Raw genomic sequence first — 19284 nt, 5'->3', positions numbered from 1 at the left:
ATGTCGATGAGATCATAGGAGAGCCAGAGAAACAGACAAAAGGCTTTTCTACAGTGTGCAGCAATGAGTCTGATGCTCTCATGCACATTTGAGCATAAGTAGTTTATCCTTATGATATGAAAAATGAAAAACTGATTCTCCTAATCAGTACATATTTAATACAACAAACTCATTCTTTTAGATATATAAGAGCAAACCTAAAGAAAAACTATGGGACACTAAAACAAACAAACAAAAAAAACCCGATCAATTAAGCATTTACTAGGCACTCAAAATTCAACTTTAGTCCTCAGTCTGAAGAGAAGTAGTACTAATAGATGGCAGTATGTCTGTATGCCATCATTTTCACACTGCCTAGGGATGCGCACACTGCGTCCATTGCTTTATGACCACACATGTGAGAGCTGGTAATCTTTAGACCTATTTTGAAATTTTTCTGTTTTTATAAAAAGAAAAATTAACAAAAATCTGTATATAAGTCTCTGTATGTCTCAAAATGAAAGTTCTCTTGTCCAAGGCTATCCAAAAGGAGAATGGGCTGCTATACAAGCTCATTTATGTAGAAAATAAGCGATGTCATAACGTGTTCTTGTTCACAGTTCCAAATGTCTGTTTGATCCCTGAGATAAACTGGCAACCCAAACCTCTCACCAAATCATTTAAGTAGTACAGGCTAAATGATTACCATGCTCTCAACTCTAGTAAGTCATACGCAGAATCATGAATTTAAAGTTGTTTCAATGTAGTGATTTGAAAATTCTCTCCTCCAGAAAAGTAACCCAAGTTGTGTGAAACCAAGGTTCTGCCTCACCACAAAAAAAAAAAAAAAAAAAAAAAAACAGAGACAAGGAAGAAAACATAGAAACAAAAACAAATAAGAGTAGAAAACACCACAGGAAAAAAACTTTCTGGAAGTAGAATATTTAGCAATCTACTAATATTTATTGAAATATAATGCCAACACGACAGCCATAGTCGTAAAAGTGAAGAATAGCTAATTCACACTTTCCCTTTCTAAATGTCATACTGACTCTGTCTCCTTTAAAGAAAAACACAAAATTTAATTTTCAATGATATTTTCTCTCTTAAGTATACTAAATCTGAGAAGTGACATATTTCTCTACTTGTATTCACTAACAGCTATCCGAGAGTCACAAAACTTTTTCTGCCCAATAATTAAGGAAATATATTAAAAAGAAGAAATCCACTCTTGATAGGAGGGGCCACCTCATCTCATATGTACCAATGTGGCTTTCCCACGCTTATAAGAGCTTTTATTTAGTTGTGAGGGTAAAAAGAGGACACAGAACATCCCTCTCAGCAGTGGTGAATCTCTGTGGCTCCCTTATCCATCAAGGTAGTCACTCTTGGCCTCCAAAGTTTTTTTTTTTTTTTGGATAGGTTTATTCTTACCTATATTACCCAAGATGAGAATCTTATTCCTTCACCTTCTTCTATTTTTTTCAAGTTAAATTCAAAATAACTCATGCCATAAATAAGGGCTGAATAGATCCTCAGTTTACTGAGTGATGTGAAAATTGCCCATTGTCATGAAAGCATTTCATTTCCATAATATCCAAATTTTCACTTTTCTTGTTCTATCTGTTCACTCAGTGATCTCCATGAGGCAGCTTTAAAAGCATTGTTCTTATTGCATCTAAATGAAGCTGCCAGGATACTTGTCATTTTCTAGAAAGGAATGTCTGTCTGAACTTTCCATCTGGATCTAAAAGGGACAATACAGGGAGATTGGTTTTTTACTAGGAACCTGAGCACTTTGCACCTCGAAGGCTGAGACCATCGGATTACATTTTTAGAGCCTCTTAGCTAAGTGACAATCCCAAGTTCACCCACACATGTCCATGGCAGTTGAGCCACCAGACTAAGACTATACCACAGTGTCATCTAGGAGATTACAGAAAGATCAACTTGAAAGTGTCCTCAGAACCTAGACACTGGATTGTTAAGTCCAGAGTGGAAATGGCTGCTCCTGCCCAGTGAAGGGCAGCTGCTACAAGGCAGAACATGGAAGCAGTGACTGAGGGAAAGGCTGCAATGTAAAGTTCACAACGGACTAAACTAGACAAGAGTTACCTATTTCAGTATTCTATAGGAATATAGATTGAAAATAAACCTACATGATGGATTCGCTAGGGCAATATAGGGGAATACTGCCATGGAATCGTCCTGTAATGGGTAGTCTACCATGGCCTACTGTTCTTCATTTTACTTAAATGGCAAAACAAGTTGTGTGGGGGAAAATGTTTCTTTAAAATTTGGTTCATGCTTACCCAGCCATTATAATCATCACACAATATTACAGATTATATGACTGATATAAGAGAAAAGGATGATGGCTGAGTTGCTCCTCTATTGCATAATATTAGAATAAAGCATAATTACAGTTCTCTAAAATGAACAGTATTCTTCTCAGAAAGGTGAGAAGCTTAAGCTCTGTGTATATATATTCATGATTGATGCCATCTGATCATATATCCTCAAAGGAATCTAAGAGTGTAATTAAATCTAACTAAGATTCAATTTAAGGTACTGAGACTTAAGGTACAAACAGTTCAACTGGAAACTTGGATTTAGCCATGTAAATTACCTATTCAAGCAAAAAAGAAAAAGAAAAATTCAAAGGAATGTAATAGAATCTAGACCATATACCAGAGAGTCTACAACATCCCAATAATGATGGCATCTAGAAATTGTTCAAAAATACCAGATATATATAAAAAACTAAAAAGTATATGGCCTGTTGTCCAGAGAAAGTACCAACATGAGGGTGGCTCATCCCTGTAACCCCATCATTCAGGAGACTGGAGCAGAAAAGTTACCATGTGTGTTAGACCTGCCTGGGCTATCTTAATAGAATTAAGATCAACTGTTAGTTACCCAGATGTTAAAATGTTCAAACTATGGAGTAGTCATTATAAGTACGCTAAAAGTTGTGAGACTAGAAAGACAAAAAAAAATCTTAACCAGAAATTTGAAATGACTAAAAATAAACTACATGGATATTCTAGAACCAAAAGACAGAAGTACTGAAATGTAAATAAGTTGCATTAGATTAGTTTATTTGCAGGGTGGAGGCCACAAGGACAGATTCGGCAAAATCAATGGTTAACCAAGAGTAACTATTCAATCTGAAGAAGATACATAAAATGCCAGGGGAGATGAATAGTCCCAAGACCATGTAAGCCAAATACATAAAAATTCAAAATACAGATATCATAAATACCATGAAGAGACATCAAAGAAATAAACCAGAAACAAAATGAAGGATAGATTCATTTTGTCTTAACCAAATTTCACTTCATATACAAGAAATTCTCACTATACATACACTAATTTCAGAAGATACACAAGTGAAAATAGACATGACCAATTTATTTATCTCAATAAGACTATATATCTAACAGGGAGAACCAGAACATTCTAGATTAAATTCAAGACACCTCTATGAACTTAACTATAAGCATTTTAAATTGTCAATTTGAAACCTGAAAGTTGTTTGTGGAAAATCAAGACATACTGAAACAGCAGTGCACATTTACTCAAAGACAGGAACTAGAAAATTGGGGTAAAGTATTGATCACTAAAGAGTTCCTATGTGCGTCAATGGAACCCACCCATACCAATTTTTTTTAAAAAATGCTGTGCAAATTAAAACAACTCTTCTAGTGGGGCCCAGGAGAAAAGTAACAGGATTTATGTGGGTCTATTATTTAGAGAGTGCCACCATCAAAAGGCACCCTTTCTAGACACTTAAAAGAACGTGATAAAGACCCAAAATGCAACTGACATAAAAATTCAGTTTAGGAGAATTTAGCTCAATGTTATACATTTTCTGTGGATGTCAGCAGCCTGACCCCCTAAGATATGTCCTCATGTCTACAAATATTCTCAAGAATTTTAGTAATATTTAGTTAAAATAAAAGGCCATGAAAATGTTGTCCACTCTTGAATAAGCAATTCTGGTTTATGTACTAAATAATAATAATATTAATTAAGAGTTAAAACACTCAATTGAACAACATTATGAGTCATATGCAAAGCCATATTCATTTAAATTGAATAAGCATCTGTTTTACACCTCTGTCTGAACATTATTGGATGCAAGTCCTTAGGATAGTAATGAAGGAGTCCAATGTATGAGATGAAATTGTTATATATTAATGGCAACTGTAGGTTCACTTAACGTGGAACCTAGATGTTTAATTTAATTTTAACATTAACCTAAACGTTGAATCAACATAGACCACATATCTTTGCTGCGTGAGATCCTTCAAAAATGTCTTTCCACACACCAAATTAAATATTTAGAAACTGAATTATTGATTCATCTTCTCTTGATCAAGTAAAAACAGCTTCCCACTCCTGTTTTTTGTATTAAAGTGAACTCGTGAGAAAACAGAATTTCCAGGAAATGTAGATAAGTGTGGTGAACCACTGGCGATCACTCAGATGAGGGACAAAGTTTATTTCTGTTTTAAAACAAAACTTAGCAGAACCAAGAATCGGAAGCTTTAGTTCAGGAGAAAGCATTTTGGAGTTAGCACACCAGCCGTTTCAAACTAATTCTGAAATTTTTTAAAAATTCTTTTTATACCAAGCAATGTACTCTTAAAGGTTTGCCATATTTCCTTAGAAACGTCTTTTTGTCCCATAATAATAAAAGAAACAGGAGAGAGATCCTTTGTATTTGTTCAATTTTGTTTTAATATTTTCCTAAGGATTTGAGAAGTAAATTTGTAGTCAGCCACCTCCCTTAGTATAAAATAGTCTGTATGGCAACATCCCGTTTGACCCCTCAAAAGAACAAAAGCCAAAATGTGAGCAGAGCACTTTACAGTGCCCACCAATGTATTCAGCCTACTGCTCCACTCCTTGCAGGTTGTCCCCAAATTGAGGACAGATTTTAATGTCCTTAAAACAAGACTCCCAATGAGCTTTACTGATTCTCCTAAATGCCAGACTTTGTTATGTATCTGAGAAAACAATTGTTAAAATAATTTAATAGTCAGATCACCTGGAAAGTATATACATATATCTAGAAGTCATTGTGCATGATTACGTTTGTTTACATGTCTGTCTTGCCACCAGAAGGCCACTCCCTTGATCATAAGCATTGAACTCTGCAAGAATAGATCCATTAAGGAATATATGGACATTGTTTTTTAATTATCCCTTGATAAATTTGTTTTAAGGCAAAACAAGAAAGTCTTGATATGCTCGCAAAGAAAGTAAAAGACAAATATACTTCTTTCAAGTAGTGGCTATGGTGCTGTGGGCCACGAATTCAATATCGATGAATCAATATCAAACAAGGTGTCTGTACACAAAACAGAAAACAAAAGCTATGTATTGATTATAGGGTGAAAATGTTATTTTCATCCTCAGAGGCCTAAAAAAACCTCTCACCTTGTATTATGCCTAGACACATGGCATAATAGTGCTTGCTAATTCAATTTTTATAATGATTTCTCCAAACATAACAAGTAATGAGAATGGGCTTGGTTAACATGAAACCTCACCTACTCTGGATCACATAGGCAAAGGCCATCATCTCCACATACCAATCGATCCCTTTCCCCACAAGAGAAAACCACCACATTCTCTAGGAATCCTGGGGAAGCTAGGATTTCAAAGAGTAACCTTGAAAAGGAATCCAGAATCTCAACTTTTAGGGGTGTTTGGGTGTCTTGGAACCATCATTGCAAGTTCTTAGTCAGTAAGCACAGATTGATGAACTAGTCAATCAACTAATCCTGGTTATGAAGATAATCTATGCAAGGGCTCGAGGGCCAAGGGTCTGCTAGTTCTATCCCAAGCCAAACAAACTACTTCAGATTTCCTGATGTTGCGGATTTTCCTCAATTCTGCCCCTACTGGTGTGAACCGGAGGCTGATTCTATCTTTGAAAGCATAATAGCACCTTAACTGAGCCAAGCCAGCTTTTTTCTCAGTCCTAAAGGGAAAAGAAGCACACCAGAAGATGTGTTGGCTTAGTTTATCATTTCCTATTAAATGATTATAAATTCGGTAGAAATGTACAAGCCCAGAAAGGTGCTTTAGACTGAAAGTCACTTTTTTGTCACTGTGCTTTATGAAAGGAAAAGGTAAATCCAGCTAGACTCAAGGCAACCCATAGGAAGAGCAGCATAATAGAATGCATCCAATTTGGTAAAATAATTGCCATAAAAGCAACCATTTCCTGTTCTCTATAATCACAATGCTGAGTTGAATTGACATTGCCTTGTGGTTGTTGGCAATTAACTAAAACTAGCTGTCCCAAGTCCAGGTAGGGCTTCTGAACTAGAGAGACATTTTGCTCCTCAAAGAACATTTGGAAGCATATAGAGACATTTTGTTGTTGTTGTTGTAAGTGGGTAAAGGAAGCTACGGACATCTAAATAGAGGGCAGAAATAGTTAATTGCAAACAAGCCCAGAGCAACCCTTCATAACAACAACAACAACAACTAAAATAAAGTGAGGGATGTCAGGATGACAAGCCCTGTTTGACAATGACTAGGGACTAGCAGGACTTTCTGTTATGTAGTTGTGGTTTCCCCATTAGGGGACTACAGGATACATAATTAACTCATTCCTAACTATTCTCTGAGTAGTCACTGAGGACACAATCCTCATTCTTGGAGAGGGTTTGGCATACACTTTGTTCCTAATGTGGAAAACAAGTCTACATATGAAACAGAAGCTGGGATCAGCATGGGTTCCTGGTCCATACAAGAGAACTTTCTCCCCTGGTGGTCTCTTTATGGCTAAGAAGGCATTACTAAGAGATCAATTAGCTTCAGAAGCAATATTTACCGTCTAGGGTAATTTGCCTTATGGGCCACAAAAGGAGGAAAGATTAAAGAACTCTATGACAAACCCTTGGGTGTTCTTTAAAACTATTAGTCTCAGACACCTCATAGGAAAAAGTACTGTCCCAGTCTAGGTTAGTCTCCAGAATTTTATGGAGAAAAAATATTTTGTGGCCTCAGCTTTCAGTAGCCTATTCAGTTATTTACATAAAATACTTGTGAGTCCACACTGTCCCTTTAATTTGTCAATATAGAGGACACACGTTGACAAATACTCAGGGTAATTCTTGAGAGTTCAATGCAGATACTTCGGCTCATAAGTGCACTCCTCCTCCAACCACAACTTGAACAATACCTTCCACTCAGCATCTTCACTTCTTTCTAACAGATAAGTTGCAAGATTCTGCACTTTTTCCATCAGTACATGATGGCTTGCAACTACTTCTGGATGCTGTGTGAGGGGATCTATCTTCACACTCTGATCGTCATGGCTGTGTTCACCGAGGATCAACGTCTGCGCTGGTACTATTTACTTGGCTGGGGTATGTATTTCAAACAACTAGATTCTGAGCTCGATTCACCCATCTTGGCATCTTCGTGCTTTGCGTATTCATGCCCCCTTTCCAGTCTCGACTTTAAAAAGCACACTCACAATTCCAATTCCTTGAAGAACTCCCTTCACATATTTCTCTCAAGTGTAGTTTGCTTATTTCATCTGAAACACAATTGGTGGGATTTTCTCTGTAAGAGTTTCAAAAGTATCTATCTGTAAAACTCAGGAACTATTCCATGAAACTGAAGCTAGCTATAAATTACTTCTTACCTATGACATTCAGCTGTGACAAGAATATCTTGGAAGGAATATTTATACGTTTCTTTTCAAACTGGTACATTGCAAATTAATTATAAAGCTTGTTGGTACCTTTGTATACAGCTCAATAAAGATCTTTATTTAGCATATAAACAATACTAAGGGGAAAATAAGTTGTTTACCTGTATTAAAAAAGGAAGGAATGGCGATGACATTAACTTACCTTGATCAGCAAATATTTAACATTTCATTAGCAAGAGCCAAGTAGAAACATAAAGATAATAATAATTAAAGCAGTCACAGAATGGGACACTTCTAATCAGCACTGGCTAAGACAATAGCTCAGGAAAAAAACAAAAGGCAGGGTTTGTTCTTTATAGTAGGTATTTGGAAAGGCAGAAAGTCACCTGGATTCAGCAGTGTGCTGTTAGGTCTGTTCACGTCTATCTACACACATACTTGCACATATGGGCACACACAGAGAAAAGGAAGAAAGAAAGGAAGGAAGGAAGGAAGGAAGGAAGGAAGGAAGGAAGGAAGGAAGGAAGGAGGGAAGGAAGACAGACAGACAGAAAACTAAAATAATTCCTTACCATTTAAAAAACAAACTTACAATGCCAAACACAACTTCCCCCCAAAAAATGAGGCCATTAGAGTGGCAGATTTTAAAGCAATAGTCTTCACTTAGAACTTGAAATAACATTGTCTTTGTGGGGGAGGAACACAGGTAAAGGTAACCTCAAATACCTTTTCAAGAAAAATGTTTCACAGAAATGTTAAAAGATGTAATGGAACAGAAAAACTTTTTGTTTGGCAATATATGGTTTCATGTTGAAAGCATAAAATGGTAACATGGGTTCTAGATTTTACAATAGTCTAGGTTAAATTAATTCAAGCCCAACATGTAATCAATGGTATTATTGAATTATTTCATTTATGCATTTAGAAGCCCACGTGATTTTATGTGAAAATCTAATAGTTTTAGACTTTCTCCTTTTTTTCATCCCATTTACTGAAATTCGAAGGGTACCAGTTTAGCTTTTTCCTGAGATACATTTCTTAACCTGACTGTGACAGCAAACCCCTTCCTACAAATGCTCAATGCCATCAAGCTATATTATCATATACTACGTACATCTGAATAAAAAGACCATCTTTTTAAAGGGAAATTACAACTTTAGGACACATTCATGGAGAGAAAAACTGCTTTAAAAAATACATTATAAGTTGGCAGGCTAAATGGGTATCATCTGTATTTTCCTGAAGATAAACTCAAAGGGAGTTTCGTTTATGTTTGCTAGCACTTCCACTGTGCCAAAGAAGAGGACAGTACACTCAACTCTGTAACCCAGAGCCAGAACTGTAGAGGAGAAGGAATATACTGGCTTCTCTAAAATATTGTTTTAAAAGGAAACAGAATCAGTTGTGCATGAAGCAAACAGGAAAGAAAGATAATACCCAAAAGAACTCATATGGGCATCAAGGAAGGCTTTCATAGCAATCAGCATCCTCAGCGACATCTCTTAAGGATGGCCCAGAATCTTGCCATGTGAGAGTCTACTCCACAACAGTGAAAGACTCTCTTGTCCCAGTTCACCGTACCAGCAAAAGCATCTTCAGAAACAGCATTAGTAAGAATCACTGTGAAAAACACAATGTACCTGCTGCAGCTAGGAATTGGTGAAAGCCTTTTAATTGTCTAGATGCTCTTAGCTAGACTCCACATGCTGATGATGCTCTAACCAGGAGCAGTTCTATCTGGCTTGGCCAAAGATAATTTGTCTACAAACATCAGGGGACTGTCTTGACAGGGACTCTCAATTTGCAGCCATCTTTGCAAAACTACTCCCATTATCTACGCAATCTAAGTTAAGCTTATGGCATGGGGACCAAGTTTGATTTGTGCTTTTCTGAATTTTAGGGTTCCCAATAGTGCCAACTATTATCCATGCCATTACTCGTGCCGTCTACTACAACGACAAGTAAGTATCGTGTTGATTTTTAAATGAGGATATTCCAAAGAAAGAGCACACTCATACTGACATGGGCCCTTACTTTTCTTCAGCTGTTGGCTGAGTACGGAGACCCACTTGCTTTACATCATCCATGGACCCGTCATGGCGGCTCTGGTGGTGAGAATTGACTTTAAATATATTTTGCTATCAGTGTCGTTGCTCAGCTTTGTGAATGCATTTCTATGTGGCACGTGTGCTGTAACTACAAAATAACGCAAACTTAATGTGATTTTATCATAGAGGAACCAATTATGTTCTTCCAAAAAATTTTTACTTTATATGTCGAGAAGCTCATTTGCATACACAGGATGAGGGCACTGTAGGACTTTAATCTCAAAGACGGTGGTTTCTTTCCTCAGAATAATAAAAATAAAAACAGTCTCAAATCTGAATGACCATATTCTGTTATTACACTGAGGAGGCATCCCTTAGTAACTGAAGAACTTGGATCCAGGCTGGTTTTTGGTCACTCCCGTTGGGTTAGCTACTTTCTTGTTTGCTGTGACAAAAACAACTTAAGAAGGAGTGTATTTGGTCCCTAGTGCGAGGTGATACAGACCATTCTGACAGAGGATGCTTGCCAGAATATGAGACAGCTGTTCATATGATTGTGTCCACAGTCAGGAAGCACAGAAATGAATTCCACTGGTTCTCATCTTCCTTTTATTCAATCATGGGCCAACTTTGAAGGATTGAATTACTATTATAAGTCTCGTTCTTCTCTCTCTCTCTTCTCTCTTTCTCTCTCTCTCTCGCTCTCTTTCTCTCTCTCTCTCTGTATTTATTTATTTATTTACATTTTTGGTAAAGTGGCCATTTCTACTCTAGGTTTTAAAAATCTACTCTATGTACTTAGAATAAAATTCTTTTAAAATTTTATTTTCAAAACTCACTTTGAAAGCCAAAAATTAGATGGGGTTTAGAAGTCAACTTCTTTTACTTTAAAAGTTCTCTAGTCATTGATCTGGTAGATACTGTATTGTCCCCACAGAAGTAATGGGCCATCTGCTAATGTGACTCTTTGCAGGTCAACTTCTTCTTTCTGCTCAACATTGTCCGTGTGCTTGTGACCAAGATGAGGCAAACCCATGAAGCCGAGGCCTACATGTACCTGAAGGCTGTAAAGGCCACCATGGTCCTTGTGCCCCTGCTGGGGATCCAGTTTGTTGTGTTTCCCTGGAGGCCCTCCAACAAAGTGCTTGGGAAGATCTATGATTATCTCATGCACTCTCTGATTCATTTCCAGGTAAGGGAACTAACCCCACATTTACTTGGTGGCTTTTTCTCCTGGTAGATCCATCTGACTGAAATCCATAACATTCCTTGAAAGATTATTTTCTTAGAAGTCAAAATTTGTAGCCTAGAGCTGAGCAGACCCAACCAAAATTTTGAAAGAAATGGGGTTTTAAAAGGCATTTATTTCTACTTTATTGATACAGCGGACCTTTTACTTGTCCCACCTAGGCAGCTTTTCACATATCAGGTAGCTACTGAGCATTTTTTTTCATAAACCATTGTGACTTGGGAGTGATTACAGTAGTGAATTTGCACAGAACTTTCTATGCTTCCTACTCCATTACCACTCATTGTCTGAATTTATCCATGAGAGTTCTAGGCCTGTAAAGGAACTCTGTACCTGGGCTTCTCATGTTGCTCACATAGGAGAGTACAGATTGAGATGCCCGAGTAGTCCTGGGCTGCACAATTAGCTAAACTAAAAAAGAGAGAGGGTTCCTTGTTTCCATTCACTCCAAAGACTTGGCCCAGATTCAAAGCTCCAATAAAGGGTACAGCTAGGTATTTTGAGACTCCATCTGGATATGAAGACGTTCTCAGGGAGAGGATCTACCATAGGGCAGAACTTTTCTTTCTCAATTACAAATTTCAGATCCACTGCATTCTTCTACCAAGGCCTAATATGAGAAGCAGGCCAAAGTTAAGTCCCAATGAAAGGCCAGGCATTCTTTTAATAACCTAAGCTACTGGGTTATAGGTAAAACTTGGCACAAGGCATCCTATGAGACTTAAGCAAGACCCCCAGATGCGACTGAATAAAGGTTTCTGAGAGAAACACTTGGAACAGTTCCTCACTAATTCACAACTCACAACATCACACTCAGACTTGCAAAATATTCCTCTGATGATCACAGTTTTTAATTTTTTTAATTTAACTAATGGACTTTTCCTTCTCTTTTTAGGGATTCTTTGTCGCGACTATCTACTGCTTCTGTAACCATGAGGTAGGTGTGTTTCACAAAATACTATCATCCACTTATATAAAGCCAGCATCTTACATTTTCCAAAGGATCACAGTGAAATTTCACCAGATCTCATTTCAGTATGCCCTAATAGGGGATTGTGAGTAATGGTGTCCTGGTGGTTTTCCTACTACCTTAAGAGCCTGAAGAGCATACCAGGTGTTTCCTTAGCTGATAATGTCAACAATGCAATGATAAAATGAAAATGAAATTTTAATTTTGATTCATTGTCAGCACGTTGCTGTTAGAGATTGCTGTCATATGAAGGCTCATATAAGAATCTGAATATCTGGGTCAGTGTACACAGGACTTAGACAACCACGCTAGTTTCAGCCAGAGTCACCTCTCCTCTAACAAAATCTTGCCTAAGAGCTTAATTTATATGACATGAAAATAGCCCTAGATGTCCTTTCAACGAAGCTCTACAATCTTAGGGAATACAATTCCTCAATTCTTAGAATATACAAGTGTTCATCTCATTGCAAATTAATTCCTATTAAAAACACTTTTATTCAAGACAAATTGCAGTTTGTTATTATATCATTTAATATTTAGAAACATTTTCTAATAATTAACTATGGGAATCTAATACTTGTTCTATTGTTCCCTTGAAGAATATTCACTGGTTATCTAAAATATTTGCTTGTTTTGTCAACTGATACCCATCTCCCAATTCAAGTTAAATATTTTTATTTCTTTTTCACTGGTACATCTTTTTCTTTCATCCAACAGTTTATTCCTCCACTCAACAAAGTATATTTGTGGACTCATGATTACTAAGTGATAAGAGTCTGGAATAAAAATGAGGTTTCCTTCTGTTACTAGCTGGTAGAGTAACCTCTCCTCCTCCTTTTATTCTTTGACAGTAAAAACTAAAAACTGAATGGGGCATAAATCATCCCTGTAGAATATTGTTGCACCAGTGAGAATGCTCTGTGAATGTAGACTCTTGCATTTTGAGTTTCTTTTAGTATATAAAATAATTTTTTTCATCTGAAACAATATCAAAACAAGGCTAATACAAAAATAAGACTCACAAAGGCCAAGCCTTGAAAAAAAGCATAAGAGGATTGCATGCATTTGTAAAATTGCCACAATATTTATTATCTCTTAACTACAATGTCATTGGGAGTCTCAGACACAGAAAGTAAACCCAAGGGGGAACCCTGACAGTTGAAATAACTGGAGTTTATTGCCTATGTTTTTTCTGGTTTTGAAATGTTTCTGTTTTCATTAAGATTGTGCAGCTAGAGGAAGGTGTAAATGTGACATTTCTAATATTACAGAAATGGTATGCTGGACCAAATGTAATATCACGCAGTCCCATGGACATCAGGCATCTGGGTCTCAGCTGGACATTCTGCATACATTTCCCCTTCTGTCACTAAATGCAAGGCACTCATGCTCATAGGATGTTACTTTCAGCTACATCTGAGATAAGTCTGTCATGAGGCTTTGCCTAGCTGGATATTGAGTTTTGGCAAAGATCCAAGGGGCTAGTAGGTCAGGAATGCAATGATAAAAAATTGAAAATTTAATTCTGATTCATTATCAGCATGTTGCTGTCAGTGATTGGCATCATGGAAATAAAGCCTAGCAGGGAGGGCTCATGGATAGCATAAGAGAAGCGGGTATGCTAGACTGGTGATAGAGTAGAGAATGAATGATGAACAGGCCTTAACTCTTTCCACTATTGGAAGGAAACCACACCTCCCATGCATCAGCACATAACTTATGTGCTTACAAAAAAATTTAACAGGAAAAGAGGGATACACACCAAAACATCCCAGTCTAACCAAGAAGATTCCAGTATAATGTTTGTCTCTTCAGATGTGGGAACCAAGGCCCAAATATACTAGCCTTGCATGGCTCAGTCCTATATAATAGGGGCTGCAAGAACAACTGTGTCTTCAAACCCTCAGACAGAGCTTTCCTTTTTCTAATTCAAAAACAAATACATTGATAAAAATCAAGTTATGTTGCTTTTCCAGGTAAGCAATAACAAAATTATAATCTGAAACACCATGCATGGGTCTTACCCAATGATCTCTCTAGACATTTCTATTTCTTTTCAGAACAGACAGAAGTCTCAGTGTTGTTTTGGTTTTTGGATTTTGTTTCAAGATCACAAGTTTAATGCCCTTATTCTTATCCTCAAAACAGCATAGAGTCCAAGTACAATATCCATCTACCTCTATGAGAGATAATAAGTTGTATTGGGCTGTCATTACTGTTCTTTTTGCATACTGCTCAGGGACTGTTTCTACACATATACTTTATAAATGGAAGCAGCTTGGAAGCTGATTGCCATCACCCCACAAAAGGATGGCTCATAGATTTGAGATGCAATTAGAGAAGGTTGCTAACTTCCTGAAATCATAATTTTAAGTATTAAAGTTGACTTTAAACCCTTTGGCCTCCTCTTGGGTTTGGTAATTCAGTATATGTGGATTCTCTGTGTAGGGATTGTAAAAGGACAGGAGAGGCAAAACCAAGATTTTTTTCCCCTCATAGGGCACTTCTCGCCTACTTATACTACACGTTTAACTGTTTGCAATGGATGCCTCCAAGTGAGCTTTAGCCGTAAGGGCAACCTTGGTACCTAAGAGATGCTGAATCCATGGAAACTATCCATTCCCTTTATCTACAGACTCTGCATCTCCAAAGATACTGAACTGGCATCTTTCCTAGTTTGTCATGAGTACGCTGGTGGTCTCTAGATTATAAACCTGACATCAAAGGGTTTATCTACAATCCAAATAAAGCCAGGCTTCAACTGGAACTTAGGCTCTTCCACATTGCAGCCCCCACCTGTGCACACATGGCATAATCTATGCCCTCCCAGCTCTAAGTGAACAGGACAGTGATGCCCTTGTAAGAAGGCTGTTGTGAGGATTAAGTATATTAATTCAAATCAAGTGAGATTTTAATATGGCCTGTGGCAATCAGTCAGTAAGGAGTAACTAAATTCTTTTTGCCATCCTTCGTTCCTGTATGATTTTATCAGGGCAAAGTCCAGCTGCATGATATATCTCACCCCTTAGTGCTGCAAGGTTTTGTCTCTCTGCTTCAAATACGGTTGTATCTAAAATGCTCCACCCACACACATACATCCATAGCTTGTTTGAAAAGTGCAGTATTTCAAATGATCCAATTACCAAATTATTCTGATTGGTTTTTTTTTCTACAAAAAGAGACAGAAGTCTCATTCTTAAAATGTTTTCACTGCCTTAGTCAGAGTTTTTGTCTGGACCACCTCATGTGGTGCTAAGGGTAAATGCAGAACATAGGTCTGTTATCGTAAAATTTATGACTATGTTGTGGTTTATGAATATATTTTCATGATCCGCAGGTTAAGATTTTAATAAAATCATGTCTTAGTATGAAAGGCAGCAGGTAATTTTTCTTAACTCTTTCTCTCTACTGAGACGTCTGCTACATTATGAAATGAAGTAACCTTCTCTCTCTCAAGCTATGAGAGACAAGACAGAAAGCTTTGCTCAAAAATGGCCAATGGCTTGCTTGCCAGTTGTTACCCAGACAAGTAACTCACTATCTTGATTGGCATATTGATATTCCAAGAAGGTATATTTCTTAGCCACAGTATAAATTTAGTTCTTGGATTAGATCTACAGCGTAACGTCCATTTGCCTCTGATGAGCCCCAAGCGTTATGTACATAAGTTTTGTTTGGGTCACAGCCGATAGTCTTTGGCAACAAGTTCTCTTTGCCCTTGCAGGTGCAAGTGACCCTGAAGCGTCAGTGGGCGCAGTTCAAGATCCAGTGGAGCCATCGCTGGGGTAGGCGCCGCCGCCCCACCAACCGAGTGGTTAGCGCTCCTCGTGCTGTAGCCTTTGCAGAACCAGGTGGCCTCCCCATTTACATCTGCCATCAGGAACCAAGGAATCCTCCAGTCAGCAACAACGAAGGCGAAGAGGGTACTGAAATGATCCCCATGAATGTCATCCAGCAAGACTCATCCGCTTGAATGCTTGAATGTGAAGCAACCCCCCAACATTGTGATCCACTGAGCCTTCATTTCCTGGGAGAACGATAGACCATGCGTTTCAAGTGATCCCCATCCTCCCAGGAGCTAAGCATATCATTTGTGAAGATGTATTAAGTGAATTTGTCCATAGTGAATTTGAAGAACGTTATTCTTGGTACTATTGCTTTGGGAGTCAGGCTAGGCTCTCAGTGCAACTTGTGAACTCCATTATTCATCTAGGACTGAGATGACAGTGTTCATAGGAATGTAGACAAGGTATCCAAAACTGCCACTAAATTGACCTAGTTCAGATAAGGGTGCTCCATGTTAATCTTGAGCCATTTGTACCTTTGAGAAACTAAAATCACTCTCAATGTTTTTAATTTTAACACTGGACTTTGAATTAGACTATTTCTGTATTTGGCTACGGATCTGGTTTTTAATGTTTTTATTTCAGTCAATTCCTATATTGCACATTTTTTCATCCATACAATGTCAACTGCACAAATAACATGACCTCTGGAAGATGCTGTGTCTTTTATAACATGATCCACGTCACCAGGCAGACCCAAATACTGTAAAGAATTGATCTGAATGTTGAGTGTGCTTTGGTCACTGACATTTATAAATTGGGAGGTCATCAAGAACCTATCACTAAATTTTTCACAAAACTGACCCCCCTCAAATGTAATTTTCCATCAAAGAGAACACTCTTTAAAGATAGTTTTCCACTTTCCTAAACTACAGGATTTATAAAGCAAATCATTCCAAGGTTTATAAAGCAGATTACCTCTTGCCCTTGGGTGCTATTTAGCAGTGAGGGATAGATTTGTTTACGACTGGTAATTAAAAGACTCCATTCAAGTCCATTAACTGCCTTCCACCCAGCTTCAAAGCTTGACAAGATCCCGTGTTTTCCAGGAAGACTCAGTGTGGCTAATTACAAATCAGTTTCTAGTTGACCTCTTGTTTGCTTCTATTAGCAAAACAAGGAGGGAAAAAAGCAAACCACAATGTAAGGACTTGGAGTTTAACCACATATTAGTTCATCTTAAATTAAAGACAAGCTTCTCACCAAAACTCAGTACCATATTTCCACGCCTCTCTTTACTCCCCAGAATGAGATCTTCCAAGATCCACAAATAAACCAATACCATTACCAATTTCTGAATCTGCAACTGCAATCAATTATCATTATTAATTTGTATGCTGAATGAGACGCATCCTTGAGACCCTTAAAAATCTCATCTCCTCTTTGTCATCTTGTGTCACTGCCTTTCAGAGGTGATTTAGTTGCGTAAAAACAAAAGTAACTTGATTTGTTCTGGTTACGTACTTGGTGCACCCAGAGAAAATTGTATTTCGCTAGCAGCTGTGGCCCTTGGATACTGAGAGTCTCCTTTACCAAAATGGGAGAATTGAAAGGAAGGATTTTTTTTCCAATCACAGTGTTACGTGGTGATGTTCCCATGTTTTGTTTACAAACATTGAAATCAGTGTATTTCAGGCAGCTCTGGTACAAATGTGATAGTGTATTGCTGAAGTGTTTGAGACGTTATTGTGCTTCTGTAGTAGGGGCTGATGAAATCAAACTGACTTATCATAGCATTGCATGTAATACCTAAATTGTGTGAAACACTTCTTCTGTGTACTTGTATAAATTAATACAAGCATGTTGAAAAGGCAAAGATGTTTGTTGGCATATTTTTCTAAAGAAATACATTGTCATCTTCCATTCATTCATTTTTGTCTCTGCTCATTCCACGCCTTCTTCATTTCACCCAGGAGCTACCAGCATCTCCATCTTGTTCATCTTATGGGAGGGAGGAAGAGCTAAAAGCTTAGGTTAGAGATGGCTTACATGAATACAATATCCTCATCTGTATTAGTGTAACCACTTTCAATCTAACGAGGTGGTACAGTTCTCACACCCTTGATGATATGAAACCATCCCAAACTGTCCATCTGTTATTAGATACCTTTGGGGATTCTAGCAAAGAAATCCAGGACAGGGACATAGAAGATCATTTTGTTCTGTGTTGGTTTTCATTATTCTGGAGCCAGACTTGATCTGTCCAACATTACCTCAGGTCATTGGAATTATTACAAGTTCCTAATATAATTTGAAAGAAAGATTAAGATTGAATTAAAGATAACTAATTAAATACCATTAAAATGCACAAAGGCCACTGTTAGAAAGATATTTTTTGTTCAAATCCAGAAAGCATGAAATGAAAAACCTGAGGTTTAAGTGAGAACCACTGGGCTCATGAAGGGAAACAAGGGTGATTTGTAAATGTAGCACCTAATTTTCTGCCTTCTAAGACCTGGAGATCTTTTTAGAAAAGATACATAGAAATGCACCTTTCCCTGTATGGTCCAGAGAACAGAAATAAGAGATTTTTGAAAAACAAAAATAATTTCACACTCCATAATTATATCTTCAAGAGAACAGCTCCTTTAGTGGTGGCCGCCCATCTTTTTAGATCTTCTCTTGTAAAATTTCTACTGTTACATTACTCTAATGATCTTTGCGTACAACTGGATATTATGGTGCTGAGGGAAGAAAAGGCATTGGGGAAAGAGACATGGTAAAATATTTATTCAGCATTAAGTTGCACTTCATTCGTTACTCACTGGTACAGATGTTTCATACCCATTCTGTCCTACCATACATCTAACATTTATCAATAGTGACAACATCTTAATTTCTGGGTCGGGTACAAATCAAGACTTTCAAGTCCCAAACTTAGCCATTGCTATTCCAAGTGTGAAGAAGCAAAATGGCGAGTGTTGTTGGAGACGGTAGCCGGATGTGAGGTCCAAGCACTGGAAATGCTCTCAGAACATCTGCACAATGTTTTATCTAGGATCCGTTTTCTAGACAACAACAAGGAAAACATTGGTCCTTTCGAGGCTACCTTATGGCTTACTGCTTAACACATGACAACACTTTGGGGTTCAAAATGAGGCCCTTGATAAAAAAAAAAGTAGAGATTGAAGAATACATTTGGAAAGCTATCAGGTACATACAGAGAAATCCCACTTGTTATTTTGAAAGAAAAAGTCAGGCATCTTACTTCTACCTCGGGTTTAGGTCCAATTAATGTCATAGATTGACAACAGGCATGGGGCATGGGAAAGTGGCTGGAAAACTAAAAAGAAGAAAAAAATTATAATATAGTATTGGGATGGCAAAGGAAGGAGGAAAAATTTCCAAACCAAGAATTTTAAACATTTTTTTTGCAACATGGAATTAACTTACTTTCAATACCTCCAAATAATCCCCTGCAGTGTTGAAGAAAAACACCCTTGAAACTATAAACTAGTAAGATCTGAAGATGTTTCTAATGCTGTATCTTCCTTCACTTAAGTTAGCAA

At 37.5% G+C, this 19284-nt stretch overlaps 1 protein-coding gene across 2 annotated transcripts in view; it reads left to right on the top strand.

Annotated features, from left to right (window-relative positions):
• Calcr (calcitonin receptor) overlaps window positions 1-17591 on the top strand; it is a 75121-nt gene extending 57530 nt beyond the window's left edge. For both annotated transcript variants that reach the window (NM_001034015.1, NM_053816.2), the window contains 6 exons: window positions 7220-7373; window positions 9564-9624; window positions 9708-9774; window positions 10685-10903; window positions 11856-11897; window positions 15655-17591. In NM_001034015.1, coding sequence (NP_001029187.1) covers window positions 7220-7373; window positions 9564-9624; window positions 9708-9774; window positions 10685-10903; window positions 11856-11897; window positions 15655-15903 — 792 coding nt within the window. In that variant the 3' untranslated portion in view covers window positions 15904-17591. The remainder of the gene's footprint in view (window positions 1-7219; window positions 7374-9563; window positions 9625-9707; window positions 9775-10684; window positions 10904-11855; window positions 11898-15654) is intronic.
• The last annotated feature ends 1693 nt before the right edge of the window (window positions 17592-19284 follow it).

This window comes from Rattus norvegicus, chromosome 4, assembly GCF_036323735.1.
Source record: "Rattus norvegicus strain BN/NHsdMcwi chromosome 4, GRCr8, whole genome shotgun sequence".
Lineage (NCBI taxonomy): Eukaryota > Metazoa > Chordata > Mammalia > Rodentia > Muridae > Rattus > Rattus norvegicus.
Note: the sequence above shows the minus strand (reverse complement) of the source record. Positions and strands in the feature narration are given on the sequence as shown.